General features: G+C 53.3%; 3 protein-coding genes across 5 annotated transcripts; 1 reads left to right on the top strand and 2 right to left on the bottom strand.

Moving 5' to 3' along the window:
* Positions 1 to 2,628: 2,628 nt before the first annotated feature.
* RUSC1 (RUN and SH3 domain containing 1) lies at positions 2,629 to 12,574 on the bottom strand. Its single transcript, XM_007976850.3, is given in 11 exon segments — positions 2,629 to 3,338; positions 5,174 to 5,299; positions 6,317 to 6,869; positions 7,540 to 7,586; positions 7,779 to 7,884; positions 7,961 to 8,135; positions 8,291 to 8,367; positions 8,528 to 8,626; positions 10,330 to 10,489; positions 10,491 to 11,782; positions 12,477 to 12,574. Coding segments are annotated over 10 exon segments (2,718 nt in total). The 5' UTR covers positions 11,697 to 11,782; positions 12,477 to 12,574; the 3' UTR covers positions 2,629 to 3,169.
* On the top strand, positions 11,127 to 13,749 carry LOC119624279 (putative uncharacterized protein RUSC1-AS1). Its single transcript, XM_037997817.2, has 2 exons — positions 11,127 to 11,227; positions 11,775 to 13,749. Exon 2 carries the CDS (start codon positions 11,905 to 11,907, stop codon positions 12,889 to 12,891), a length of 987 nt encoding a protein of 328 aa, XP_037853745.2. The 5' UTR covers positions 11,127 to 11,227; positions 11,775 to 11,904; the 3' UTR covers positions 12,892 to 13,749.
* FDPS (farnesyl diphosphate synthase) lies at positions 12,817 to 25,166 on the bottom strand. 3 transcript variants are annotated; one of them, XM_007976844.3, is made up of 11 exons: positions 25,038 to 25,150; positions 24,047 to 24,259; positions 23,806 to 23,968; positions 20,678 to 20,818; positions 15,453 to 15,533; positions 15,184 to 15,306; positions 14,721 to 14,809; positions 14,556 to 14,628; positions 13,803 to 13,880; positions 13,563 to 13,697; positions 12,817 to 13,073 (listed from the first exon to the last, which is right to left on the bottom strand). In XM_007976844.3, exons 2-11 carry the CDS (start codon positions 24,220 to 24,222, stop codon positions 12,873 to 12,875), a joined length of 1,260 nt encoding a protein of 419 aa, XP_007975035.1. In that variant the 5' UTR covers positions 24,223 to 24,259; positions 25,038 to 25,150; the 3' UTR covers positions 12,817 to 12,872. The 3 variants fall into 3 exon arrangements, with proteins under 3 accessions (XP_007975035.1, XP_007975039.1, XP_007975038.1); XM_007976848.3 differs by lacking the exon at positions 24,047 to 24,259 and having other exon boundaries at positions 23,806 to 23,947; positions 25,038 to 25,166; XM_007976847.3 differs by lacking the exon at positions 24,047 to 24,259 and having other exon boundaries at positions 25,038 to 25,164.
* Positions 25,167 to 26,984: the final 1,818 nt, after the last annotated feature.

Genomic DNA, 26,984 nt, shown 5'->3' on the forward strand with positions numbered 1-26,984 from the left:
GCCAAAGGTCACCCAGTAACTAGGGTTGGAGCCAGAACACCCAAGTCTGTGTACTCCTCCACAAATCGGCTGGGCGCGGTGGCTCAAGCCTGTAATCCCAGCACTTTGGGAGGCCGAGACGGGCGGATCACAAGGTCAGGAGATCGAGACCATCCTGGCGAACACGGTGAAACCCCGTCTCTACTAAAAATACATAAAAAACTAGCCGGGCGAGGTGGCGGGCGACTGTAGTCCCAGCTACTCGGGAGGCTGAGGCAGGAGAATGGTGTGAACCCGGGAGGCGGAGCTTGCAGTGAGCTGAGATCCAGCCACTGCACTCCAGCCTGGGCGACAGAGCGAGACTCCGTCTCAAAAAAAAAAAAAAAAAAAAAAAAGAAAAGTGTCGTAAGTAGCAAAGTGACCCTTCTCATTAAGGAAGATAAACTCATTCCTGCAGATAACTGAAAAGCCTACCAAAACTTTGTCCCAAACGTAAGTCAAACATTTAGGCTGGGAGTTCAGCTAGAATACAGTTGCTCAGAAGTAGCAAGACAGCTTACTCCAACAGTTCAATCTCTACTCCTATAAGGACTTGAGGTTCAAGACTAGATCAGAGGGCCCTACTGTTACATAATGGTTTCTTCATGACTGCAAAAACAATATGTTACTGTTACTTTTTTTTGAGATTATCTTTAATTTTTTCTTTCTTTTTTTTTTTTTTTGAGACAGAGTTTTGCCCTTACTGCCCAGGCTGGAGTGCAATGGCGCGATCTCGGCTCACCACCACCTCTGCCTCCCAGGTTCAAGCAATTCTCCTGCCTCAGCCCCCAGATAGCTGGGATTACAGGCATGTGCCACCATGCCCGGCTAATTTTGTATTTTTCGTAGAGATGGGGTTTCTCCATGTCGGTCAGGCTGGTCTCAAACTCCTGATCTCAGGTGATCCATCCACCTCGGCCTCCCAAAGTGCTGCGATTACAGGCATGAGGCACCGCGCCCAGACGCTTTTCTTTAATTTTTGACCTTTGGATCTATTGCAATTGTTCTGTTCTAGATCATATATATATTTTTGTTTGTTTGTTTGTTTTTTGAGAGGGATGCCCTTTCTCTGTCTTACAGGCTGGAATGTAGTGGAGTGCTATGGTGCAATCAAAACTCACTGCAGCCGGCCGGGCACGGTGGCTCACGCCTGTAATCCCTGCACTTTGGGAGGCCAAGGCGGGCAGATCACGAGGTCTGGAGATCGAGACCATCCTGGCTAACACGGTGAAACCCCGTCTCTACTAAAATACAAAAAATTAGCTGGGCGCGGTGGCAGGCGCCTGTAGTCCCAGCTACTCGGGAGGCTGAGGCAGGAGAATGGCGTGAACCCGGGAGGCGGAGCTTGCAGTGAGCCAAGATGGTGCCACTGCACTCCAGCCTGGGCAACAGAGTGAAGACTCCGCCTCAAAAAAAAAAAAAAAAAAAACTCACTGCAGCCTTGAACTCCTAGGTTCAAGTGATCCTCCCACCTCAGCTTCCCAAAGTAGCTGGGACTACAGGTGCATGCCACCACTCCCAGGTTTGTTTTTTTTTAATAGACTGTCTTGCTATACTGCCTGACCGCAAGCAGTCCTCCCACATCAGCCTCCCAAAGTGCTGGGATTACAGACATGAGTCACCACACCTGGCCTCTCTTTTACTTGGAACTTTTTGTTGTTGTCAGGTGCCTGGGTTACTTGGAATTATATCATCAGAGTGATAGATACTAAGTAGAAAAAATGGTGACATTTCTTTTTTTTTTTGAGATAGAGTGCAGTGGCGTGATCTCGGCTTTACTGCAAGCTCCGCCTCCTGGGTTCACACCATTCTCCTGCCTCAGCCTCCCATGTAGCTGGAACTACAGGTGCCTGCTACCATGCCCCGCTAACTTTTTTGTATTTTTAGTAGAGATGGGGTTTCACTGTGTTAGCCAGGATGGTCTTTATCTCCTGACCTCGTCATCTGCCCACCTTGGCTTCCCAAAGTGCTGGGATTATAGGTGTGAGCACCGCGCCCAGCTAGTAGAACAAATGGTGACATTTCTTACAACTCTTTGTTGTTGTTTTGAAACAGGTTCTCACTTTGTCACCCAGGCTGGAATGCAGTGGCACAATCTCGGCTCACTGCAGCTTCGACCTCCACAGCTCAAAGGATCCTCCTGCCTCAGCCCTCCAACTAGCTGGGACCACAGGCATGTGTCACCACACCTGGCTAATTTTTTGTAGAGATGGGGTTTTGCCATGTTGCCAAGGCTGGTTTCGAACTCCTGAGCTCAAGTGATCTGTTTGCCTCAGCCTCCCAAAGTGCTAGGATTACAGGTGTGAGCCACTGTGCCCGGTGCAAATCTTTAATCCTTCCCTTCACCTCAGATATGAAGTACAATTTCAAGGGCTAAGTCCTCTCCTCCCCCATATTTATGCAGGCTCCTATCCTATCAGTCTAGCTAAACAGAGAAAGTCATACAGTAGAGAAGCACTTGTGAGATTCAGGAACCAGTGAGGGACTACTTCTCTATTCTTCAGGGAGCATTAAGAACGAAAAGAAACATCTGCCTTATGCCTCCCATAGGAGGTCCTTTTTCTCCTCCCCCATAGCCTATGTCCTGAAACCCACAGTGAAAGACACACATTCAACTCCCATACTTTATTGGGACAAAGGAGGAAGGATGCAAATCATCACCACAGGCCCACCCACCAGGGGTGTCCAGGCTTCAGCACCTAGTACAGCATGAGTACATTATCAATACAGACAACGTGGGAGGGGTGGAGTGAGGAAGATTCCATACACAGGAAGGAGACTAGAGGTCCTTCTAGGCTTGGGGGCTGAGGCATGTATTGTACTGGCACAGTCCACTTATGGATGAAGAAGGAGGTCTAGATTTTCATTTTGCAGATAGATAGGAAGGAAGACATTCCCTTATACAGATGGGAAAAAGGAAAGGAAGATTTCCTGGAGGGCAATTCCCTTTTTATATATTTGGAAGAAGAGCAGATTTCACCTTACAGGTGAGTATAGGAGGGAAGAAGGAAAGTTTATTTTAAACATTAGCAGAAATGTGGGAAGAAATGTCATTTTGCAGACAGGGAAAATGCTTCTGGGATGGTGTTCACTGGCCATTCCATTCCCAGGTGACAGGAAGGAGACACATACACAGGAAAGGGTCCCAGGGCTACAGAACAAGGGAGGTATACCCCACAGGCACCAGACCCTCCACGCCATCCCGCCCACAGCGGAGCCAGTCCTCATCCACTGTGGTGATGACACGCAGCACTTCCCCACGCCGGAAGCTCAACTGGTCAGGTCTTGCAGCGGTATGATCACAGAGAGCCCGAACTGCCCTGAGGGGAGCCAGAGGAAGATACTGGGATGAAGTGAGGTAGGGGTGCCCAGCTGTCCCCAGGTGTCACCTCCAGAGTGCCCTTGTTCGTTTGGCTCAGTGAACATTGACTGGGCTCTGGAAGGGACTTGAGAACCAATCATCAACATGGTGGTTCTATCTGGGGCCCCAGCCTTCTCCTGAGTGCCAAACCCACTCTAGCTGCTTATTTGACACTATTTGCACTTCTCTCTGATGCTTCCAATTCAACATAGGCAAACGAAATGACTCACCCTCAAAACCAGTCCCTCCTTATGTCGCCTACAGTGGTAAACAGCACCACTTTCTACCCACATTTGCTCCTGGTAAAAACCTGGGCATCTCACTCCATACATCCAATCCATCACCAAAACCTGTTTGGTGTTTGGATCTCCTACTACTCCATCTACTCTTTTTATTTATTTTTTTATTTTTTGAGACAGAGTCTCTCTGTGTTCCCCAGGCTGGAGTGCAGTGCTGTGATCTCGGCAGCCTACACCTCCTGGGTTCAAGCAATTCTCCTGCCTCAGCCTCCCGAGTAGCTGGGACTACAGGTGCCCACCACCACCACGCCTGGCTAATTTTTGTATTTTTAGTAAAGACAGGGTTTTGCCGTGTTGTCCAGGCTGGTCTTGAATTCCCGACTTCAGGCGATCCACCGCGCCCAGCCGCCAAATGCTTTTATAAAATGTTTAGTGACCAGCTGTGGTGGCTCCCACCTGTAATCCCAGCACTTTGGGAGGCCAAGGCGGGCAGATCACTTGAGGCCAGGAGTGTAAGACCAGCCTGGACAACACGGCGAAACCCTGTCTCTACTAGAGTTACAAAAATTAGCCAGGCATGGTGGCAGGCGCCTATAAGCCCAGCTACTCTGGAGGCTGAGGCAGGAGAATCCCTTGAGCCCAGGAGGCGAGGTTGCAGTGAGCCGAAATCGTGTCACTACACTCCAGCCTGGGCGAGAGTGAGACTGTCTCAAAAATAAAAAATTATGTTTAGCCTCTATAACTATAAAAAAGGTATTGCATCGTATCCTCTTTTTATAGAAAGAATCCTGGCCGGGCACAGTGGCTCACGCCTCTAATCCCAGTACTTTGGGAGGCTGAGGCGGGCGGATCTCCTGAGGTCAGGAGTTCTAGACCAGCCTGGGCAACATGGTGAAACCCTGTCTCTACTAAAAATGCAAAAATTGGCCAGGCACAGTGGCTCATGCCTGTAATCCCAGCACTTTGGGAGGCCAAGGCAGGCGGATCACAAGGTCAGGAGATCGAGACCATTCTGGCCAACATGGTGAAACCCCCTTATCTACTAAAAATACAAAAATTAGCTGGGTGTGGCGGCACGTGCCTGTAATCCCAGCTACTCAGGAGGCTTAGCAGGAGAATCACTTGAACCCAAGAGGCAGAGATTGCAGTGAGCCCAGATTGCCCCACTGTACTCCAGCTTGGCAACAGAGCTAGACTCCATCTCAAAAAAAAAAAAAAACACAAAGCTGGGTGTGGTGGCGGGCACCTGTAATCCCAGCTACTCGGTAGGCTGAGACAGGAGAACCCAGGATGGGGAGGTTGCAGTGAGCCAAGATCATGCCCGGGCACTCCAGCCTGAGCGACAGAGCAAGACTCTGTCTCAAAAAAAAAAAAAAAAAAAAAAAAAATCCAGGGCTCAGACAAATGAGTGACACGTCGATAATAAATAGAAAAGCTGCAATGCACACTAAGCATGGTCTTATTTTAAAGCCCAGGTTTTTTTACACTACCTCCCATCCATGCTGTGATAGCATACATGGTTACATACTAGTGCATCCTCCCCAGTCCTCCTTACCTATGGGTTTGCACCATGCTGGGTGCTGAGGCCTCAAGCTCCTGAGGAGAAGGTGTCTCCGGAGGTGCCCCCCGCTTCACAAGAGCCAACACACTCACTGTCGGGGGCAGCCAGCTAGATGGTCTCCTAAAAGAAGGGACATAGGGTCACAGCTCAACCCACCTCCAGAAAACCCAAAGAACCCTGGGGTTTGGAGGGAGGGAGAGGCTAAGGGGCCTCACTGTGGTTCAAAAGAGGTCAGGGGTTAGTCACTGCTGAGGGCAGAGTGTTAATTATTAGATAAAGGCATTTTCAGGCTGATGAGGGAAATGACAACAAAAGTCCACAACACCACAAATCACAAGGAACCTATGGACCCAGCAGGGTCTAGAGAGGCTCAGAACGAAAGGGCCACTAGAGAACATCTCAAGCCATTAAAGAGCCACCAGTTATTGAGGCCTGGAGCAGGGATTCGCAATTTTGTTTGTTTGTTTGGAGAGGAGACAGGGTCTCGCTTTGTCACCCAGGCTGGAATGCAGCAGTGTGATTACAGCTCACTGCAGCCTCGACCTCCTAGGCTCAAGCTGTCCTCCCACCTCAGCCTCCTAGAGCAGCTGGGACTACCGCCAGGTGTGTGCCACCATGCCCAGCTAATTTTTGTATTTTTCTATAGGGACAGGGTTTCACCATGTTGCCCAGGCTGTTTTTCATTTTTCTAAAGGACCAGATAGTAAATACAGTTGACCCTTGAACAAAGCAGGTTTGAAATGCGCAAGTTCACCTATATGCAGGTTTTTTCCAACTGAACAGAAAATACTGTATTCTCAGGATATAATACCCACATATACTGAGGGCTGTCTTTTCCTATACATCAACATAGGACTTGAGTATGTCATATTTTAGTGTATGTGAGGGTCCTAGAACCAATTCCCCACATGTACCTGGGGATAACTATATTTTCGGACCTAGGACCAAGAGGGAAAACTGAGATCATTATATAGGCACTTAATATAACCATTAAAATGTAACCATTTTTAGCTCATGGCTGTAGAAAAACAGACTGCCAACCTCTGCCCTAAAGGATCATCACTATCGAGTTTTAAATGAGGCCACTGGGAGATCTGAGAGTCAGAAGGTCATAGAAAGGACAAGGTACCCCATTACCTGGACTTTAGGGCTCCATTCTCATTTTCTGTGGGGCCCCCAGGCACTCCAAATAGTCTTCCCAACCAGAGGCCCCTGCCTGGTGCCATTTCATCTGTGGGCAGGGGTCTTTCCTGTGCACCTTCTTCAGCTGCAGTCCCATGATGCCCCGGTGCCCATCGGGAAAGAGGAAAGCCCTCAGTACCCCCAGAGGCATAGACCCGGGAGGCCTGGGTCAGCTGCTCCCACCAGCTCCCTGGTGTGGGAAGGTTTGGAGAGTCTGAGGGGTCTGGAGCAGCTTCCTTGGAAGTCCCCCGAAGGCTCTGGGCCAGCCGGCCCCCCAAGTGCAACATGGCTTGCATAGTCTGCTGCAGAGCCGGAGGCGGGCCTGGAGGGGCAGGCGCCTGAGGCGGGCCCAGGGGCAGGTGGTGGTGGTGCTCAAAGAGCAGGTCCAGGTGGAAGGTGAGCACCGACAAAGGCTGCAGCAGGAGCAGCAGCTCTGTGGACAGGGAGGGACAGCCACCATGGGCCAGGGAGAAGAATCCTGTTGGCAGGTACAGGAGAGAGAGCAGGCCTGGAAAAGAGCAGGCCAACATCAGCTTCTGCCCGGGACCTAGTCCCAGAGGACCCCCCAGAGCAGCCCACCAGTCAGCACACATCCTGCCAGGCCTCACTCTGCTGGGCACTGAGGCAGAGAGGAGGAAGGGTGTGGTGAGCTATAGGTCTGACATCCCTGCCTGCGTGGAACCTAGCCCAAATAGGAGGACACACACAGCAAGTGGTGACAAGTAACTGAGTGACAGTGTAAAGGCTACAGAGGAGGAGGACAGGAGAGCCATAGAAGCACATACAAAATGGTGTGGGGGTTGGCCTAGTCTGAGGGTAGAGGTAAGGCCTCACTGGGGAAGGTCTCAAAGGATGAATGACAGTTCATGAGGAAGCAGGAGGGGCAACATAAGCAGGGCCCTGGAGCAGGAAGGGCCAGGCGAGAAGACTGTTGGCAAGACCAGGGAAAGCCCTGGCCTCCAAGGCAGGGGAAGAGGGCAGAGGCCAGACAGCCAAGGCTTTGGGTCTTTCATCCTATGGGCGATGGGCCTCCTTAGAAAGTTTTAATTAGAAGAGTAATAAGATCGGAGATCTGGATTAATGGCATTCTGGCACCAGTGGGAACCAGCAGGAGAGAACCCTTTCCTTCCCATCCTCCCAGCCCATCAGCCCCATCCTCTCCCATCTGAACCTCTGACCTGCATCTTCCTGGAGACTGGAAAACCACAGCTCCAACTGCTTGGTGCTGGGGGAGAAAAGAGGGAATGGAAGTTCAGGGAGGTGGAGGACTCCAGTCCTTTCTGGGTGGAGGATGGGAGATGAGATTGGAAGGATGGGGGTCCTTCTCTGGGGACATGAGGTACTACTACTGTGTCCCACCCATGATGCTCTTGCAGTCCCAGGTCGTGGGAAGGGCACTGGGAAGAAGGCAACTCACTTGAGAAGGCCCAGGATAAAGGCATGGAAGCGGCTACGGCTGCTGCTCAGCGGGGCTAGACGGCTGACCTGGCTATACAGGGTTCCAAGGGAGCAGGTGCTGGAGCCTGAGAACGTGGGGTGCAGTCAGCCAAGCCCGGCCCAGCCCTGCGCACTGCCGGGTCCCACGCCCTCCTGGCTCACCTGGCTTCACTGACGCCTCCACCACGCTCCAGGGGCTGCTCCTGCGCTGCCCGGTGATGAGGTCCTTCCGGAAAGGCTTCAGCCCGTCCGCCACCAGGGTGTGGAGGGCCGGGCAGAGGGTGGTCAGCACCAGGTGCCCCACATCCGGGCTCAGCCGGCTATCACCCAACTGGGCCTGGAGGCGGCGCGATGCGGATGGGTCCAGAGATCCCTCCAGCCACCACCAGCCAACCGTTCCCGCACCCACCGCTGCACCTCCCTCCCGGAGCCCTGTCCTCTCCCGCTCCATTACTCTCCTCATCCCAACACCCTCCCTCCAGCCACCTTCACCTTCTGCACCAAGTTCCGGGCGGCCCCGAAATGCGAGATGATTTTATCCACGGAGGCGCTGACGGCTATCAGGAGACCTGGGAGGGGAGGGAAAGGGAAGACGCTAGGAGGCCGCGCCCCTACCCAGGCTTGCCCGAGGGGCGTGGAGAGACTGCCTTCGGACAGCCTGAGAGAGCAGGGCCGGGGGCGAGGGGCAGTTTATTCGGAAGCGCGGGGTCGGGAGTCAGGGTGCCCTACCTTTCTTCTGCTCCTGCAGCTGACCAGTCCCACTCTGGGCTTCTGCCATCCACAGCCGCTGGGCTCCGGAGACACCGGCGAAGGACCACGAACTACGGACTGGCGTAAGGGAAGAAGGGCGCTGTGACACTTACCAAGGGTTATTCCAAGGACTCCGGGCTTCCACACAAGTTGTCTCCGGCGGGTCTCCCCGAAGGGTCTTGGGGAGAGGAGGCGCAGGGCCGCCTGGAGCACGGGGTAGCTCGACCCGAGCCCCGGAGTGAAATCCCACACACTTCCCGGCACTCGCTGTCCCCCAGCCCCATCCCGGTTCCCAGTGCCCTCCCTCAGGGCACAGCCCCCACCTCCAGGATCCCGGAAATCCGGGAGCGAGACGGCAGCGCTCACCTCCCGCCTGCCCCGCTAGGGCCTGTAGGGCGGGAGAGGACAGGGCTCCGGGAGGGAGGTGCAGCCCTGCGCACCGCCCGGGGCCCAGTCCAGCCTGCGGAGCCCCGGGGAGCACGTGGGCGGCGCGGACCAATGGAAAGACAGAGGGGAAAGGGAGGAGACGGAGGGAGGTGAGACCCGAGGATTGGGAGGCTGGAAGGCGCCGGAAAGGGGAAACCCGGGTCCCGCAGCAATCTCTAGGTGGAGGGTGCCCTCTTCATCCCGCATGGGACTGGACTCGCAGAGAGGGCGTGGCCAGAACTTCTAGTGCCAATGAGCTCCCGGGAGCTTCACCCTCCAGATGGGGGGACAGGCCCGAGATGCACAGGCCAAGGAATTCCACGGAGGGTGTGACCCAAAGTCCCTAACAAGAGACTCGCTGGGACCCCCTAGGCTTGGCATGGAGGCTGGGTAAACCCGTGTCCATTATGCCCAGGCGGATCTGGAGGAAGAGGGGACCGGGCCACGGAGCAGGAAAGGCAACAACTTCCCCTCTCCAGCACTAGGAACGGGGCCAGATTCCCCAAAACCGACGAACTTGCTTGGAGTCGGCCGAAACTGAAGGGCGGGACCAAGCTGGGCAACCCCAGAAAAAAAGCGAAAACGGGGCCGGGCGATAGTGGGAGGGGCCTTGGAGCGGGCGGGGCGGCCCGCCTGAGGCGTGGCCCGCGGGGCTTGCCCGGGTCCGTCTTACGTAGCCTGGGCGGAGGCGATGGGCTCCTGGTCCAGCGAGGGGCCTTCGGCGGACGAGGTTGCGGTGGCAGCGGGGGGGCGGGTACCTGGCGGGGTGGGGGAGCCGCGGCGGGGAAGGTGCTACTTCTGGGAAAGAGCGGGGACAGCAGCAGTGCCAGCTCGGGGCTGGCCAGGCAGGGCAAGGCTCCCCGAGTCGGAGGCGAATAGGCTCCCACTGGGGACAGGCGGACGGGCAGCAGCTGCTCCTCTGGGGGGCTCGGCGCCCCCAGCAGCCGCAGCCCGGCGCCAGGCCACCCGGCCAGAGGAGCCAGGAGCAGAGACCCAGCTGCGCCTGCGCCCCCACCCTCCAACAGGGGGCGCCCGTCGGCCGAGAACCGGAAAACCAGGGGCCGAGGGAGCAGGAGGGGACCGGCTGCAGGCGGGATTGGCGGGGCCAGGCGCAGAGGGAAGGAGGGCAGCGGGATGGGCAGCCAGGCAAGGAGGGGCGGGAAGAAGAGGGAGCAAAGAGTTAGTCCCGTAACCCAATGACCCACCCAGTTTCCCTTTCCCGGAGCGCTCCCTGGTAGAAGGGGCGGGGAGGATGGGTGACACAGAATGGAGGGAAGACAGGGGGCCGGGTTGGAAGGCTAGGAGGCGTGAGCGGCCGAAGCCCAGCCCTCCTCCCGCTTCTTGCGACCTCTTACCCTCCAGGCCGGCCTGCGCGCCCGGCTCTCCCGGCTCCTTCGCGGCTGGGGCCTCCTCGCCAGCCGCTGGGCTGACAGCCCGGCCCTCCTCGGACTGCCCCTCCGCTATGGGCTGCAGTCCAGGTCGGTTCTTCTTCCTTCGGGGAGGGACAGGCGGGGGGTGGGGGCCGGGGCGGGACCAAAGCCCAGCCAGCTGGGGGGTCTCGAGGCGGGACTGGCGGGGGTGGGGCCCGGCTTCGGGACCGGAGTTCCTTGAAGGTGGTGACTTCCCGAGGAGGTGCCGAGGAGCCGCCCAGCGACCCCGAGGGGGGCAGCTCGGTGTCGGGCGAGAAGACTATGAGCCAGTCACTGCGATCTTTCTTGGCCTGCGGGATGAGGGGCAGCCCTGGGCCCCGCTTGCGCTTCTGGGCCAGCTCGTGGAAGGACGTGATTGTCCGGTGGGGCACCGGCTCCTCGCTGACGTCACTTCTCCATCCTCCATCAATTTTCCCTGCATCTGTTTTCGAGCCAGAATCAGTTATTCTTGTGCTGGTTTTCCAACCAGAGTCGAATTTTTCAGGTTCATTTTTCCAGCTAGAGTTAACATTCCCGTTGTTTTTCCAACTAGTGTTATTGTTTTCCGTGGTTTTCCATTCAGCTTTAGTTTTCTCTGTGTCAATTTTCCAAATTGGGTTAATCTTCCAACTGGGCTCCGTTTTCCCAGCGTCGATTTTCCCATCATCCGCCTCTAAGAGCTCAGAGGTAGGGAGATCCTGCTCCGCGCTCTCATCCTCTTCCTCCAAGCCTGGGGAAGGGAGGTCCTGGCAGGTGGTCAGGGCGTTGCAGTTCGAGTCCAGGCCAGGATCCGGTGAAGAAGAAGCTCCAGAGCAGGAATCAGGAGAGCAGCAGAAGCTGTCCGGTGAGCAGGTGCCAGGGCCTGCTGAAGCCAGTGGGGAACCCTGCTCCAGGGGGATGATACTGGGCTGAGGGTGGGCATCCTCATCACCAGGGAGGTCCCGCAAGTAGACTGAGACGGGGGATTCATCGGGGCTAAGATCTGAGCAGGAGCTGAGCGAGGAAGAGCAGCCTGGGTCTGAGGGAGAGGCAGCCCCCTCTTCCTCCTGTGAGGGGTCCTGCCGGTTTTCTAGGCCCGGACCGTGCTCCTGGCAGCACCGGCAGGGCACAGCTGGGCTGTTGGAATTGGCGTCCACCAGGGTGCCACTGCAGGGGCCCCTGCTCTCCTTGCCCCCAGTGTCTCCTGGGGGAGGGGATGTGCTCAAGGGCCCTTCCCGTAGCTCAGGACGGCGGGACAAGTGCAGGCCCAGGGAGACGTGCTGGAGATGGATGTGATTGAGGTTGCAGAGTAAAGCTCTCTGAGGAGACAGCATGGTGCCAGCGGCGATGGGATGGCTTCTAGAGAACCAGGAGGGTAGGGTCTCTCACATCCACCTACCTGGCAACCACAGGTGCAGACCTAGAAGACAGGGGTGGCGAAGCCCAGCCAGTGAGGACAGGAGCTGCGGGAAGGACACCGAGGTGACTGACGGCAGCAGCAGGCCTGAAGGCTCTGGCTGCTTTGGAAGATATTTCAATGAGATGCAAATCGCAATCGACTGGCCATTAGTTTCCACTGCAGTGTTTGCAGGTGGAGTCGAATGTAACGCTCCGGGAATGGAGCCGGGAGGGTCAGAGAACGCGGCTGCGCTCTGGATTTTCGAAGGGGGGCGGGGGCCCGGAAGAGGTCCGGGCCCAGAATGGACCTCCGGGTCCCTGCTGCCGCAATCTGGCCCTGCCCTCCTGCCTACCCCTTACTCCCAGAGGAAGGGACCCAGGGAGACCCACCCAGATGCCCTGAAAGGAGGCGGGGGATGGGGGTGGGGCGATATGCAGAGTTTGCCTGGTGAATGCAGGAAAGGGGTGGGAGCTGGAGAGGAAAAGGATGGAGCAGCCGTCAGCTTGTCAACTCCGCATCTGCTGGCTGCCTCCGCCGGGCTCCAGCCTGCGCCCTCGCCCCTCGGAACAGCGGTATGTCCATTCTCTCCGCATTCGTCTCCATCGTTCAGTCACCACCGCACCCCTTCTCTATTCATTTCTCCTGCTCCCTTGTCCTGCCCCGCCCCTCGTGCCCTGGTCCATCCGTCTACACCCATGGGCCAAGCCCTCCTCACCAGGGTCCTCCTGGAACCACTCCGGCCTTGGGCTTGTCCTCGGCTCCCACGGTCCCCGCCCGGCGGGGCACAGAGCGGGAGGGGAGGGGCACTAGCACAACCCACTCTGCGCAGCGCATCTGCACCCCTTCGCGCATGGGCGTGGCGTAGCTCAGACCCGCCCCCAGCGCTTAGCGTCTGGTGTCACCCACCTAGCGGGTTTGATGTATCCCAAGCTTTTGGCCCTGATGCCAAGGCCCCTGGGTCCTGCTTCTGTGCAGCGAGTCCTCCCAGCACCCCACCCCGCACATTCTGGAAAGAGCCAGACTCTGGCTGCGCCGAGCAAGAACAGAACCACAAAAAGGTTACACAATTATTTATTGAGAGCCTCCTCTCCCCGCCCTTGCAATCTCTAGGTCACTTTTTCCGCTTGTAGATTTTGCGCGCAAGCCCCAGAAAGATGGCTGGGGGCAGGGGCGCTGCATACTGTTCAATGAGAGCCATAATGTGGCTGTAACTGTCCTCCTCATATTGCAAGAACACAGCCTGCAGATCCAGCTCCTCATATAGTGCCTTCACCCGGGCCACTTTCTCAGCCTCCTTCTGCCCGTAATTTTCCTAAAAGGGGTTGGAAGACAGGAAAACGGGCTTGGCCTTCCCCAGAGCCTCCAGGACCCCTCCACTCCCCTCATTCTCATATTTCAGAACATCTCCAAAGCCACCCACTCCTTTCCTCCCTCCAATTTTCAAGTGTTTCTAGGTAGCCAGGATCCCAAGCTTCCCTTCCCTATCCCAAATATTCCCTACATATTGCCTCAGACCAGGCGTCCTCTACTCCAGGGTTTCTCAACCTTGGCACTATTGAAATTTGGGACCAGATAATCCTGTCTGGGGGAGCTGTTCTGTGTGCTACATGTTTGGCAACATCTTTGGCTCCTGCCAACTAGATGTCTGTACCACATGCACACACACAGTTGTGATGACGATGACAAAAAATGTCTGCTGACATTGCCAAATGTCCCCTCGGGAGAAAAACTGCCTCCAATTGAGAACCACTACTCTATCCCTTTCCACCAGCTCAGGGACCCACCACCCTCTCTCAGGCACCTTCAGGATCTGGTACTGTTCCGGAGTGGCCCGTTGCAGACACTGAACCACCAGCCAGCTGCATTTGTTGTCCTGGATGTCAGTGCCAACTTTGCCGGTCACACTGGGGTCCCCAAAGAGGTCAAGGTAGTCATCCTGGGCGGGGAGGGGGAGGGCAGCAAAGGAGGAAGGATGAGGTTCCTAAGCAGAGGAGGAGTGAAGCTGGTGCCTGTTCTCTGCTACTGCCTCCTCCCTTCCTACCTGAATCTGAAAGAACTCTCCCATCTCCAGCAGGATCTTCTTGGCATTGGCATGCTCCTTCTCACCATCAATTCCTGCCTATACGGAAAGGTGGGTTAATAAGCCAAACCCCAGAGGTGCCTGCATCTTCCTGGCTGCTTCCTCCCATGGGGTCTTGCCCTACTGCAGCCCCAAATCTCTCCTCTCTCTTCAGATATCTTGGCTTCCCTGACCTAGACAGTCCTGATTGATGGTCCAACCTCAATCCCACTTATTTTTGGCTAGGACTTTCAGGGAGTCAGAGATGAATCCATTCTAGAGGTGCACAGCCTGTCTTCCCTCACAAATGTCAGTCCCCGAGTCATTCTGATCCATCTTCCTAATATTTTTGCCACCTCCAACTTCTTTCAAGATGAAAAGGAAATGTAGAGAAGCAAGGTCAGGGTAGACAGTTAATCCCATTGACTGTCTTTAACCCATTCTTTTCCCTCTCAACCTGGTTGATCTCCTCCACACTCCTATCCATACTCAGATGCAGGAAATACTGTTCCCCTATTAAGTGCTAAGCACTTTCATATCCCTTGCTTTGCTTAATCTTTACAGTCCTGTGAAGTAGGAATTTTATCCTCAGTTGAGGAAGAGACTCAGCGAGACTGACTTGCTCAAGGTCACACAGCCTTTCACCAGGGGTAGCAGTGTTCACGTTTTCTGCTCTATGCCTTCCTGTCCAAAAGCCCCCATTAGCAGAGGAGAGGGGTGAGGAGGCTCACTCACCATGTACATGGCTGCAGCTATAGGAAGGTAGAAGGAGTAGAAAGCTGTCTTGTACTTGACAATAGATTTATACCTGAGTAGGGGGAGAAGAGAAACTCCTCAGGAGGGCAACGCGCATCCTGAGCCCTACCTCGCTGTCCAGACATGGTTCGCACTGTCACTCACCTCTTTTCAGTGAATCTGCCAAGATCCACATTGCCCTGGGGGGCTGTGATGAGGTCCAGGGTCTGCCCAATCTCAGTCTGATAGGAACTCTAAGGAAGACAAAGACGGCCCATGAGCCAGGCTTTCTCAAGATATACAAAACCCTGGTATCCTGAGCCCAACATCCCATATCAGCTGACAACTGGGCAGAATCAGAAAGGCAACAGAAGGGGAGAAAACCCCAAAACTCAAGGCCTATAATCATATACACAGTCCTTTATCACCCTTTCTTCCAATTACACAGGGACAGAGAAGCCCCTTCTTGCCACTACCACCACCCCGCTTCCCAACTCCCTTCCTCGCTTTCTTTCCCTTCCAGGCACCCTGCAATCCTGTACCCTGAAACCAGCTAGATGAGCATGTCCTATAAAGGCCAAGGCTACCATGGGCACCCTCTGGGCATCAGGCCCTGTCTGCAGCATACCTGCAGGAAGAGCTCGATCAGGTTCAGGTAATAGGGCTGCTCCCGGCAATAGAGCTTCAGCAGGCGGTAGATACATGCTTCCAGGAGGATAGCATCATTGATGGCATCCAAACCCACACCCGGCTATCATGACAGAGGAAAAACAAGCAATCAATCTCTAGTCTCGGTTCATACTAAGAGCCATCATCCCAACACCTCAACCAGGCCACACATACCACCTCCCTGTGGCCTGTCCCCATACCCACTGCTACTTTCCTGCCCACCATTACCTTCTGATACCAGCAGATCTGTCCACGGCGGGTGAGGGATGAATCCATGATGTCATCTGTCACCAGGAAGAAAGCTTGCAGCTAGGAAGAGTGGAATAAGACCTGCAGGGCTCATTACTGTTCCTTCTATCAGCAACAGAGCTGCTACTTTATATCTATATCTGTATATAGTTTTGCTTTTTTTTTTGGTAGGGGACAGAGTATCACCATTATCCAGTGCAGTGGTGCAATCACAGCTCACTGTAGCCTCTACCTCCCAGGCTCAAGTGATCCTCCCACTTCAGCTTCCTGAGTACCTGAGACCACAGGCACACACCACATGCCTGACTTTTTTTTTTTTTTTTTTCTTCAATTTATTTTTTTGTAGAGACAGGGTCCTACTATGTTGCTCAGGCTGGTTTTGAACTCCTGGGTTCAAATGATCCTCCTGCCTCAGCCTCCCAAAGTACTGGGATTACAGGCATGAGGCACCACACCCGGCCACAGCTGCTGCTTTTGATAGTCCCTATGAGCTGGGAAAGTCAGGATGGGGAGGCAGAAGACTTCTGTGCTATGGACACTTGGAAAGTGATATAACCTGTTTGGCTCAGACTCCTCGCCTATAAAATGGAACTAAAACACTCTTGTTTTAGGTAAGAAACTAGAACAGATCTTTGACATCTCTAATGAGCCCTAGATTAGGCCTGGTATCAGGGAGATTAGGAAACACCTTCATATACCGTACTCTATTCTTGCCAAACACCTCAATGAATGCTTAAAGTAAGATTTATTCGTGCAATTGACTTTACATTACTTCCTAAATAAAAGAAGGCTATTCCCACATTGCCCCCAGCACTGTGTTTGAACACCCCGGTGACTAGGAACACAGCCTTACCTAAAGGAGCTCCTTAGCCGTACAGGTTAATCAGGTGGAACTGAAATCTGACTTTGACCTATGAGTCTTAGACATCTTTAAACATTTTTAAACATTAATTTTAACTAACGGCTTACTCTTCTGAGTGCCCATCTGAAGGTACCTGAACGTGTCGGGTTTCCCACTAGACCATGAACTCCTTGGAAGCAGGGACAGTAACTTCTCCCTCTTAGCATTTGCAGAGCCTAGTACAGCACCAGGCCTGGAGTGAGAGTCTCCTAAACACTTGTCTGACAAAGAAATTAAAGAATAAAACACTCTAACATTCCCTGTGATACTTCCTGCAGTCAGTCATACTATATGTTTTGGTTCCTTAAATAGCTTTTCTTTTCTTTTCTTTTTTTTTTTTTTTTTGAGATAGCGTCTCACTCTGTCGCCCAGGCTGGAGTGCGGTGGCACCATGTGGGCTCACTGCAAGCTCCGCCTCCCAGATTCAAGTGATTTTCCTGCCTCAGCCTCCCAAGTACTGGGACTACAGGCGCCCACCACCACCAACTGCTAGCCTGGCTAATTTTTGTATTTTCATTCAGTAGAGATGGGGTTTTGCCACGTTGGCCAGGTTGGTCTTGAACTCCTGACCTCAAGTGATCTGCCTCCCAAAGTGCTGGGATTACAGGCATGAGCCACCGTGCCTGGCCTAATTTTGTATTTTTAGTAGAGATGGGGTTCCTCTATGTTGGTCAGGCTGGTCTCAAACTCCCGACCTCAGGTGATCCACCTGCCTCAGCCTCCCAAAGTGCTGGGATTACAGGCATGAGCCACTACACTTGGCCTAGAAGACATGGTTTTTAAGACTTCATCCCATCCTAATCCTGTGTGCTGTAGTCGATCCACATTGCAAAGGAAGCATGCAACACCGCCTGCCGGAACCCAGCATGGGCCGTGGGGAAAGGACCGTTGCAACAATCACTGCTACTGTTATAGGCAGAGTCCTCAGGGAAGGAGGTATCCATCTGCACCTTTACCTCTGACCTAACCCCAGAAGAGTAGTGTGGAGGTCCTGAGCTTTCCACATCAAAGGCACATGTTTAATTGACTCTGTGTTTATTTGCAGTAGCATGGTTTCCCTGAAGTCACCCATTCATGGCCTCTCCCAAGGGTGACTGCAAGGACAATCTCATTTTGGCCACCACCACTCAACCATGATGATCTCCAAGAGAATTAATTCCATGGCCTCCCCACATTTCCTCTGCCTCCTAGCACTGATTCTTAACCCCACCAGCACTTTCTATTTATTAGGGAAAATTAAAAAAAAAAAAACCCAGGCCAGGCACAGTGGCTCACACCCGTTATCCCAGTACTTTGGGAGGCCGAGGCAGGCAGATCACTTGAGCCCAGGAGTTCAAGACCAGCCTGGGCAACACAGTGAGACTCCATCTCTACAAAAAAAACTATTTAAAAAGCCGGGCATGGTGGCGGGCACCTGCAGTCTCAGCTACTTGAGAGGCTGAGGTGGAAGGATGGCTTCAGCCCAGGAGGTCGAGGCTACAGTACGCCATGACTGTAGTACTGCACTCCAACCTGAGCAACAGAGTGAGACTCTGTCTCTAAAAAAAAAAATTTAGGGCCGGGCGCAGTGGCTCAAGCCTGTAATCCCAACACTTTAGGAGGCCGAGATGAGCGGATCACTTGATGCCACAAGTTCAAGACCAGCCTCAGCAACATGGCGAAACCTAGGCTCTATAAAAAAAATAATAATTAGCCAGGTAGAGGCTCGCTCCTGTAGTCTCAGCTACTTGGGAGGTTGAGGTGGTGGGAGGGTGGCTTTTGCTCCGGAGGCAGAGATTCCAGTGAGCCAAGATCATGCCACTGCACTCCAGCCTGGGTAACAAAGTGAGACTCTGAATAAAAAAAAAAAAATTTAAAAATTTAAAAAACGCCGGGTGCGGTGGCTCGCACTTGTAATCCCAGCACTTTGGGAGGCCGAGGCAGGTGGATCACGAAGTCAGGAGATCGAGACCATCCTGGCTAACACAGTGAAATCCCATCTCTACTAAAAAAATACAAAAAAATTAGCCAGGCACGGTGGCGGCACATGTAGTCCCAGCTACTCAGGAGGCTGAGGCAGGAGAATGGCGTGAACCCGGGAGGTGGAGGCTGCAGTGAGCTGAGTTTGCACCACTGCACTCCAGCCCGGGAAACAGAGCAACACTCCGTCTTAGAAAAAAAAAATTTTTTTAAACTTACAGGTGAACCTAGGGTGCTGCCAGGGTTAAGAACTGATTCTAGGCCAGGCACAGTGGCTCACACCTGTAACACCTGTAATCCCAGCACTTCGGGAGGGCGAGGCAGATGGTCAGGAGTTCCAGACCAGCCTGACCAATATGGTGAAACCCGTCTCTACTACAAATACAAAAATTAGCCAGGCATGGTGGCAGGCATCTGTAATCCCAGCTACTTAGCAGACTGAGGCAGGAGAATTGCTTGAACCTGGGAGGCGGAGGTTGCAGTGAGCCGAGATGGTGCCACTGCACTCCAGCCTAGGCAACAGAGCGAGATTCCATCTCAAAAAAATAAGGAACTGATTCTGGCCGGGCGCGGTGGCTCAAGCCTGTAATCCCAGCACTTTGGGAGGCCGAGGCGGGCGGATCACGAGGTCAGGAGATCGAGACCATCCTGGCTAACCCAGTGAAACCCCGTCTCTACTAAAAAAATACAAAAAACTAGCCGGGCGAGGTGGCGGGCGCCTGTAGTCCCAGCTACTCGGGAGGCTGAGGCAGGAGAATGGTGTGAACCCGGGAGGCGGAGCTTGCAGTGAGCAGAGATCCGGCCACTGCACTCCAGCCTGGGCGACAGAGCGAGACTCCGTCTCAAAAAAAAAAAAAAAAAAAAAAGGAACTGATTCTACCAGTCAACCACTGGCCCCTCGAGGTCTTGCTTCCCTTGGCCCCCATAGCTTGGCTCCTCTGCTCTGCCCTCATCCTCCTTCCCTTCCGCCCTTGCCTGTCATCTCCATATTTTGAATCCCTCAGCCCCTCAGCATCCCTGTCATCTTGGGGCCTCTCCCTGGATGCCATGGGCCTATTACCTCCTTAGAAGCAAATCTCGATTCCCCAGACCCATTTATCTCCCTGATAAGTTCCAGACTGGAATTTCCACCGCCCACAGGACAGGCAGATCCACCTGCTCCACCCATACCAAGAACATACCCATGCTGACTGTGATCAGCACGTCTTCCCTTGAGCCAGCTGCTCCTCTCAGGCCAGGAACTCAGCAGCATCATCACTCACCAAGTTCTGTATGCTCTTCCCTTTTGGGCTCACTGCCGCCCTCCTCGGGCATGGCACCCCTCCCAGAACCCAGTCCCCCTACCACTAATGAAAGCTTTAGGCCATGCCAGCAAATAGACACCTTCAAGACCAAGATGAACTGGTATAGAAGACAAGGGGATGTGGGGATTGGAGCCAACCAGAGAAAGCACACAGGAGAACACATGCCGTCTTGGGGAAGTTACATCCACTCAGCTTCAGCCAATTGTTGCTATGCGGAAACATGGACCTAAATCTTACAATTTCCCAAGCCATGCTAGAAATCTAGGTTTTAGTATGAAATCTCTTTGTTAAATTTAGGGGACTTAATTGTAAAACATTTTCAAAAAACTATCAGTGAGCTGCCAGTTTTCAATCTCTGCTTCTGAATAGCCGTTGGAAGACGTCTGTCACTTTTTCTTTTTTTTTGAGACGGAGTTTCGCTGTTGTTGCCCAGGTTGGAGTGCAATGGTGCAATCTCAGCTCACCGCAACCTCCGCCTCCCAGGTTCAAGCGATTCTCCTGCCTCAGTCTCCCAAATAGCTAGGATTACAGGCATGCGCCACCATATCCAGCTAACTTTGTATTTTTAGTAGAGATGGGGTTTCTCCATGTTGGTCAGGCTGGTCTCAAACTCCGGAACTCAGGTGATCCGCCCCCCTCGGCCTCCCAAAGTGCTGGGATTTCCGGAACTCAGGTGATCCGCCTCACTGGGCCTTCCAAAGTGCTGGGATTGCAGGCGTGAGCCACCATGCCCAGCCTCCTCTGTCACTTTTATGGCCATCCTCTGCTCAAAGGAAAGAGCTGACACCTCCCTGCCCAGTCTCAAGGCCCCAGTCCACACTGTCTACAACTATCTACAGCCATCTTCATACCTAATGCCAAAACAGGCTCCCCACATTAGTTAACCCTTGGAGTGATTCACTCTAAATTTGGCCATAGAACACTAGAGACAAAGAAACACAAACACAACCCAGAAATAAGTTTCAGGCTCATCCCTCCCTTTCCCACCCAAGTAACCACCACTGCAGGAAACTTCCACTCCCTTCCCCTATCCCTCTCACCAGTTCCACACACCAGCCCACAGTCCAGGCCCGCTGGAGACTATCAGCATCCTGTTTCCTTGGCTCCACCAGCTCCCGGAACGCTACTACCACTGTCAAACCCCGGTGATACTTGCCTCCAATGGCATTGTACTCCAGGACCTGGAGGGCAAGGGAAGAGGGACAGGGTGTCAGGGTACATACAGAAGCTACTGTGAGTTTTCTCCTTGCTCTCTCCCATTTCCAACCACCCCCTAACTTTATCCTCCCCAACTCCTCTTCAAGGAGCCTCTGGAATTGCTACTGTCTTTACTCCTTTTCCAAATTTCTGGAGCAAAGCTAGAAGAGGTCCCAGTGCCCAGGTACGTTCTTTCTGCATGGTCTATCCTAGTAAATTTATTTATTTATTTATTTATTTATTTTATTTATTTTTTTTTTGAGACGGAGTCTCACTCTGTTGCCCAGGCTGGAGTGCAGTGGCCGGATCTCAGCTCACTGCAAGCTCCGCCTCCCGGGTTCACGTCATTCTCCTGCCTCAGCCTCCCAAGTAGCTGGGTCTACAGGCGCCCGCCACCTCACCCGGCTAGTTTTTTGTATTTTTTAGTAGAGACGGGGTTTCACCATGTTAGCCAGGATGGTCTCGATCCCCTGACCTCGTGATCCACCCGTCTCGGCCTCCCAAAGTGCTGGGATTACAGGCTTGAGCCACCGCGCCCGGCTATTTTTTTTTTTTTTTTGAGATGAAGTCTCACTCTGTTGCCTAGGCTGGAGTGCAGTGGCACGATCTTGGCTCACTGCAACCTCCGTCTCCCGGGTTCATGCAATTCTCCTGCCTCAGCCTCTCGAGTAGCTGGGATTACAGGTGCCCACCACCATGCCCATCTAGTTTTTGTATTTTTAGTAGAGACAGGGTTTCACCATGTTGGCCAGGCTTGTTTCGAACTACTGACCTGAAGTCATCCACCCGCCTCGGCCTCCCAATAAATTGAAAACCTCCATAGTGCAGATTAAATGCTGCTCCCAAGCCCAAACAGGGCTTGAACCCATGGAAAACTCAGTACACGCTATAGGGATGACTGGCTTGTTCAGTTCCCTCCCCAGGTTCCTTCCCCATCCCCACCTCTCCTAGACTTCCCCTTCCCAACCCATCCCTAGTTTTCCAACCACCTCTGCCTACCCAGAGTTCAACCCTCCCGCAAATGAAAAGCCTCCTTCACTATATTAAGACAAAGCCTCGGCCGGGCGCGGTGGCTCAAGCCTGTAATCCCAGCACTTTGGGAGGCCGAGACGGGCAGATCACGAGGTCAGGAGATCGAGACCATCCTGGCTAACCCGGTGAAACCCCGTCTCCTACTAAAAAAATACAAAAAACTAGCCGGGCGAGGTGGCGGGCGCCTGTAGTCCCAGCTACTTGGGAGGCTGAGGCAGGAGAATGGCGTGAACCCGGGAGGCGGAGCTTGCAGTGAACTGAGATCCGGCCACTGCACTCCAGCCTGGGCGGCAGAGCGAGACTCCGTCTCAAAAAAAAAAAAAAAAAAAAAAAAAAGACAAAGCCTCACCAGGCACGGTGGCTCAAGCCTGTAATCCCAGCACTTTGGGAGGCCGAGACGGGCGGATCACGAGGTCAGGAGATCGAGACCATCCTGGCTAACATGGTGAAACCCCGTCTCTACTAAAAAATACAAAAAACTAGCCGGGCGAGGTGGCAGGGGCCTGTAGTCCCAGCTACTCGGGAGGCTGAGGCAGGAGAATGGCGTAAATCCGGGAGGCGGAGCTTGCAGTGAACTGAGATCCGGCCACTGCACTCCAGCCTGGGAGACAGAGCGAGACTCCGTCTCAAAAAAAAAAAAAAAAAAAAAGACAAAGCCTCTCCAAAGTCGGCCAAAAGACAGCTTACAGGGGACCCAAGCTATGGGATCCATCTCCCACTCCTCCAGTGGTGTCCCCTCTTGCGTCTCACTTTACCTTCTGCTGCCCTGCTTTCAATCAGACCTAACTAACAGGGAAGACTTCACCTCGCTATGTCACTCAGGCTGGAGTATAGTGGCGCAATCGCGGCTCACTGCATCCTCTTCCTCCCAGGTTCAAGCGATTCTCCTGTCTCACCCTCCCTAGTAGCTGGGACTACATGTGCGCGCCACTACGCGGGGCTAATTTTTGTGTTTTTAGTAGAGATGGGGTTTCACCATGTTGACCAGGCTGGTCTCGAACTCCTGACCTCATGATCCCACCCCCCTCCCCGCCTCAGCCTCCCAAAGTCCTGGGATTACAGGCATGAGCCACCATGCTGGGCCAAGACTCTCTTTTAATCCCCATCCCAGTATAGGCAAAGCCCCCTTTCCCTTGATTCCCCTCAGATATATGAGATAGACAGCATTTATACGAAGAATTTTAATAGATACTCCAGAATCAACAGGAAAAAAATTGGCAAGTATCACAGCAATAGTTCATGTCCTAGAATAAGGGTTTCTAATGATACAACTTTCTCAGGCCCCAGGGAGATAGGACAATATCAGACTGTCTTCCTCCCAGGTCTCTGCCAAGGTATCAGCTTCTGATTTCAGGACACAAAATCTAAGACTTGCCAGGTTCAAGGCCTCCACCCCTATGCAAAGCAGTTTGGATGACCCACCTTCCATCAGAGCCAAAAGTCAGGTTTACGGACTGAGTAAGTATACTTGCCCAGGCCCCAACCTCTCCAGAGCAGACTCGAGTCCCTCAGGTAAATGCTTTCTCGGCCAGGCGCGGTGGCTTACGCCTGTAATCCTAGCACTTTGGGATCAAAGGCCGAGGTGGGTGGATCGCCTGAGGTCAGGAGTTCAAGACCAGCCTGACCAACACGGTGAAACCCCATGTCTACTAAAAATACAGAAATTTGCTGGGCGTGGTGGCATATGCCTATAATCCCAGCCAGTCGGAAGGCTGAGGCAGGAGAATCGCTTGAACCTGGGAGGTGGAGGTTGCAGTAAGCCGAGATCGCACCATTGCACTCCAGCCTGGGTGACAGAGCAAGGCTCTGTCTCGGGGAGAGAAAAAAAAAAAAGCTTTCTCTCACATCTGTCAAAAGTCCCTCATAAGCCACAGGTGAATCCCACATATACAGAGCAACAGAACCAAAGGCTCACTCCCCCAAGTCATGAATCCCTCACCTCCTTGAGCCGGGCAATAGCATCTCCTGTCTCTGGGTGCCCCATCTCGTCCTCAGTCAGCACCCTAACGATCTGGGAGAAGTGCTGAACAAAATCTTGCTTTTCTTGAGCATAAACATCTGATTTCTGGTCTCCGTTCATTCTGAGGGAGGAGCAAAGGGCTCTGAGTAGAAGGAAAAACAAGTCAGAAACCTGATCAGCTGCTCCCCTCCCCAAGGCCCCTCACCCCAACCACACTCACCGAGGTTCCTCTGTCCACGCTTGGCACCAGCAGCGGGCACTGTGCCAGGCCAGGACTGGGTACCCGTGCACCAGGGAGGGCCGCCGTAGGGAACCCAGCCACCTCTCCCGGGGTGCCCAGTAGGGGGCTGGCAGCAGGAAGACCCCCACAGATCTCAACCAGCGGGACAGGGGCATCCTGGGAGTGGCATAGGGAGGGGGCGCCAAGCACTCCCTGCAGGAGCAAGCACCAAAGGCAGAGGCATGGTGGCAGCTACCCAGATAACTCCCATCCCAGCCTTAGCCCAGAGTGCCCCTCCCTCTTGTGGAATGTGCTTGGGGACAATAACAAGAAGGATATGCAGGAAACAAAAAGTATGGCTGGGTGACAGAGAGCCAACAAATCGCCACTTATAATAAACAGGCTAGAACTCAGTGCCTTCAAGACGGCGTGCACAAGGCTGGGTAAGGAGGTGGTACAGAGTACAGGACTAGGGGCTGAAAGGACCCTTAAGTCATCCTATTTTACACAAGCCAAACTGAGGCTCTAGGAGGTAGGAAGATAGTAGAGGCAAAGTCAAATCTAGGACCCAGGTCTCCCCTGGGCAATGGAGAGGGGTGCCCAGGGTCTGAGTTACGCCCCAAGGAGGGGAGAAGCACTGGGGCGAGAACCCATGGGTGCTGCGTCCATATTGTCCGGGGTGCTGGAACCGAGCGTCCCAAGCCTCACGGGAATCGCTAGGACTGAGCAGACAGGCTCGCAGCAACTCTGGACGGGACAGAAGGGCTCGCAGCAAAGGAGTAAACCGGGGTCCGGGCATATTGGCGGTTCCAGAAAAACACAAGGGCAGAGTTTGGAAGTCTCCGCACCCCCAGAAGACCAGCCAGTCTAGCCCACCGACCTTCAAAACGGACACAACAGGCTGGCCTTCTGATACCTCACAGTATCGTTACAGAAGTAAGGCCCGGTATCGGCCCCCTTCCTCCAAGGCCCAGCACACATACTCTCTCACCTGTTCCCAGATGCGGATTCCTGCTCAGTTCCGCTAGTTGGCGGGTACTCCTGAAAGTAGAATCTGCTCAATGCTCGGCTCTCTGGGTCGAGTAGTTCCCGCTCTCCCCACGCTATGGGCGGAAACGTATAATTAGACTACAACTCCCAGAGTGCCCGCGGGAGGGACCGATAACGCGATCCTGCGTGGCCTGGCTGGGCGGAGACGAGCCGCGCTGATTGGCTGCTGGCCCTCGTGTGAGCATGGCGCACGGTGACGGACGACCAATGGAAGGGCTGAAGCCTAGAGGTCTAGGCTGGAGGCATCAGTGCTGGAAGCGAGCCAGGCTGGGAACGCCCCCGCTGTGGCTCTGGCTGCCTCTTACTCAACTTTAGTTTTCGTTGTCATCCTGGGCAGCTGATTGGCACGTTAGTAAAACGCAACACAACTAGCTTTCTCACTTATTAGTTCTCTAACTTTAGGCAAATCATTTAACATCTCTGATCCTTAGTGAACTTCCTTGAGACTAGCTTACCTCATTTGTTGAATGAGGGTAGTAATACCACGAGGTAATGTGTGTAAAGTGCTTTAAGGGCTTAAGAAAAATGAGTCTTGGGCCGGGCACGGTGGCTCACGCCTGTAATCCCCGCACTTTGGGAGGCCAAGGAGGGTGGATCATGAGGTCAGGAGTTCGAGACCAGCCTGACCAATGTGGTGAAACCGCGTCTCTCCTAAATATACAAAAAAAAAAAAGAAAAAAAGAAAAAGAAAATTTAGTCAGATGGCGCGCGCCTGTGATCCCAGCTACTCAGGAGGGCTGAGGCAGGAGAATCGCTTCAACGATTGTTGCAGTGAGGGAGGCGGAGGTTGCAGTGAGCCGAGATCGAGCGCATCACTGCACTCTAGCTGGCTACACTCTAGCTGGGGGCACAGAGCAAGACTCCGTATCAAAAAAAAAAAAAAAAGAAAAGATGAGTCTTGGCCTGGCACAGTGGCTCATGGGCTCACACCTGTAATCCCAGCACTTTGGGAGGCTGAGCCGGGCGGATCACCTGAGGTCAGGAATCTGAGACCAGCCTGGCCAACATGGCAAAACCCCTTCTCTACTAAAAATACAAAAATTACCCAGGTGTGCTGGTGCGCGCCTGTAATTCCAGCTAGGCAACCTCCGCTTCCTGGGTTCAAGAGATTCTCCTGGATTACAGGTACCTGCCACTACACCCAGCTAATTTTTGTGGTTTTAGTAGAGAGGGAGTTTCTCCAGGTTGGCCAGGCTGGTCTTGAACTCCTGACCTCAGGTGATCCAGCCACCTCGACCTCTGAAAGCGCTGGGATTACAAGAGTGAGCCACCAGGCCCGGCCAGTTATTTATTGATTATTGATTTATAATAATTATAAATGTATATTAATAATTGTATATTGTTAAATGTATATTTATAATAATTTATAATTATAAATATGATTGTGATTATTATAAAATAAATGTATTGATTATTGATTATAAGCTAAACAAGGGGTGGATTATTCATGCTTCCGCTTTGTAGACCATATAGAACCCTGATGTCGACACAGCATGTGGTAGGAGTGTAGCCTTGGAGATGACCAGAGGTCTCTCTAGTTACCATCTTGGTTTTGGTGGGTTTTGGCCAGTTTCTTTAATGCAATCTGTTTTAACAGCAAGGTCTTTATGACTTGTATCTTAAGCCAATTTCCTATCTCATCCTGTGACTTAGAATGCCTAAACCAACTGGAAATGCAGCCCAGTAGGTCTCAGCATTCTTTTACCCAGTCCCTGTTCAAGATGGAGTTGCTCTCGTTCACACGCCTCTGACAATTATGCTAAGTGAAATAAGCCAGACTCAAAAGGACAGATACTGTATGAGTCCGTGTATATGAGGTACTGTCACCCGTGGAGGGTGTCCAGGTTCTTGGCATCTTGAACAAAGAATTGGGGCACAGTGGCTCACG

This window comes from Chlorocebus sabaeus, chromosome 20 (assembly GCF_047675955.1).
Source record: "Chlorocebus sabaeus isolate Y175 chromosome 20, mChlSab1.0.hap1, whole genome shotgun sequence".
Classification (NCBI taxonomy): Eukaryota; Metazoa; Chordata; class Mammalia; order Primates; family Cercopithecidae; genus Chlorocebus; species Chlorocebus sabaeus.

Bases quoted from the DNA above. Each gene is read 5' to 3' on its own strand.
- LOC119624279 (XM_037997817.2), top strand. From the start codon at position 11,905: ATGCAAATCGCAATCGACTGGCCATTAGTTTCCACTGCAGTGTTTGCA.
- FDPS (XM_007976844.3), bottom strand. From the start codon at position 24,222: ATGCCCCTGTCCCGCTGGTTGAGATCTGTGGGGGTCTTCCTGCTGCCA. The intron at 15,534-20,677 runs GTGAGAGGGATA...CACTCTTCCTAG, and splicing joins TGGGCTGGTGTGTGGAACTG to CTGCAAGCTTTCTTCCTGGT. The intron at 13,698-13,802 runs GTAGGAAGGGAG...CTCCCCGCCCAG, and splicing joins GAGAGTTCTTTCAGATTCAG to GATGACTACCTTGACCTCTT.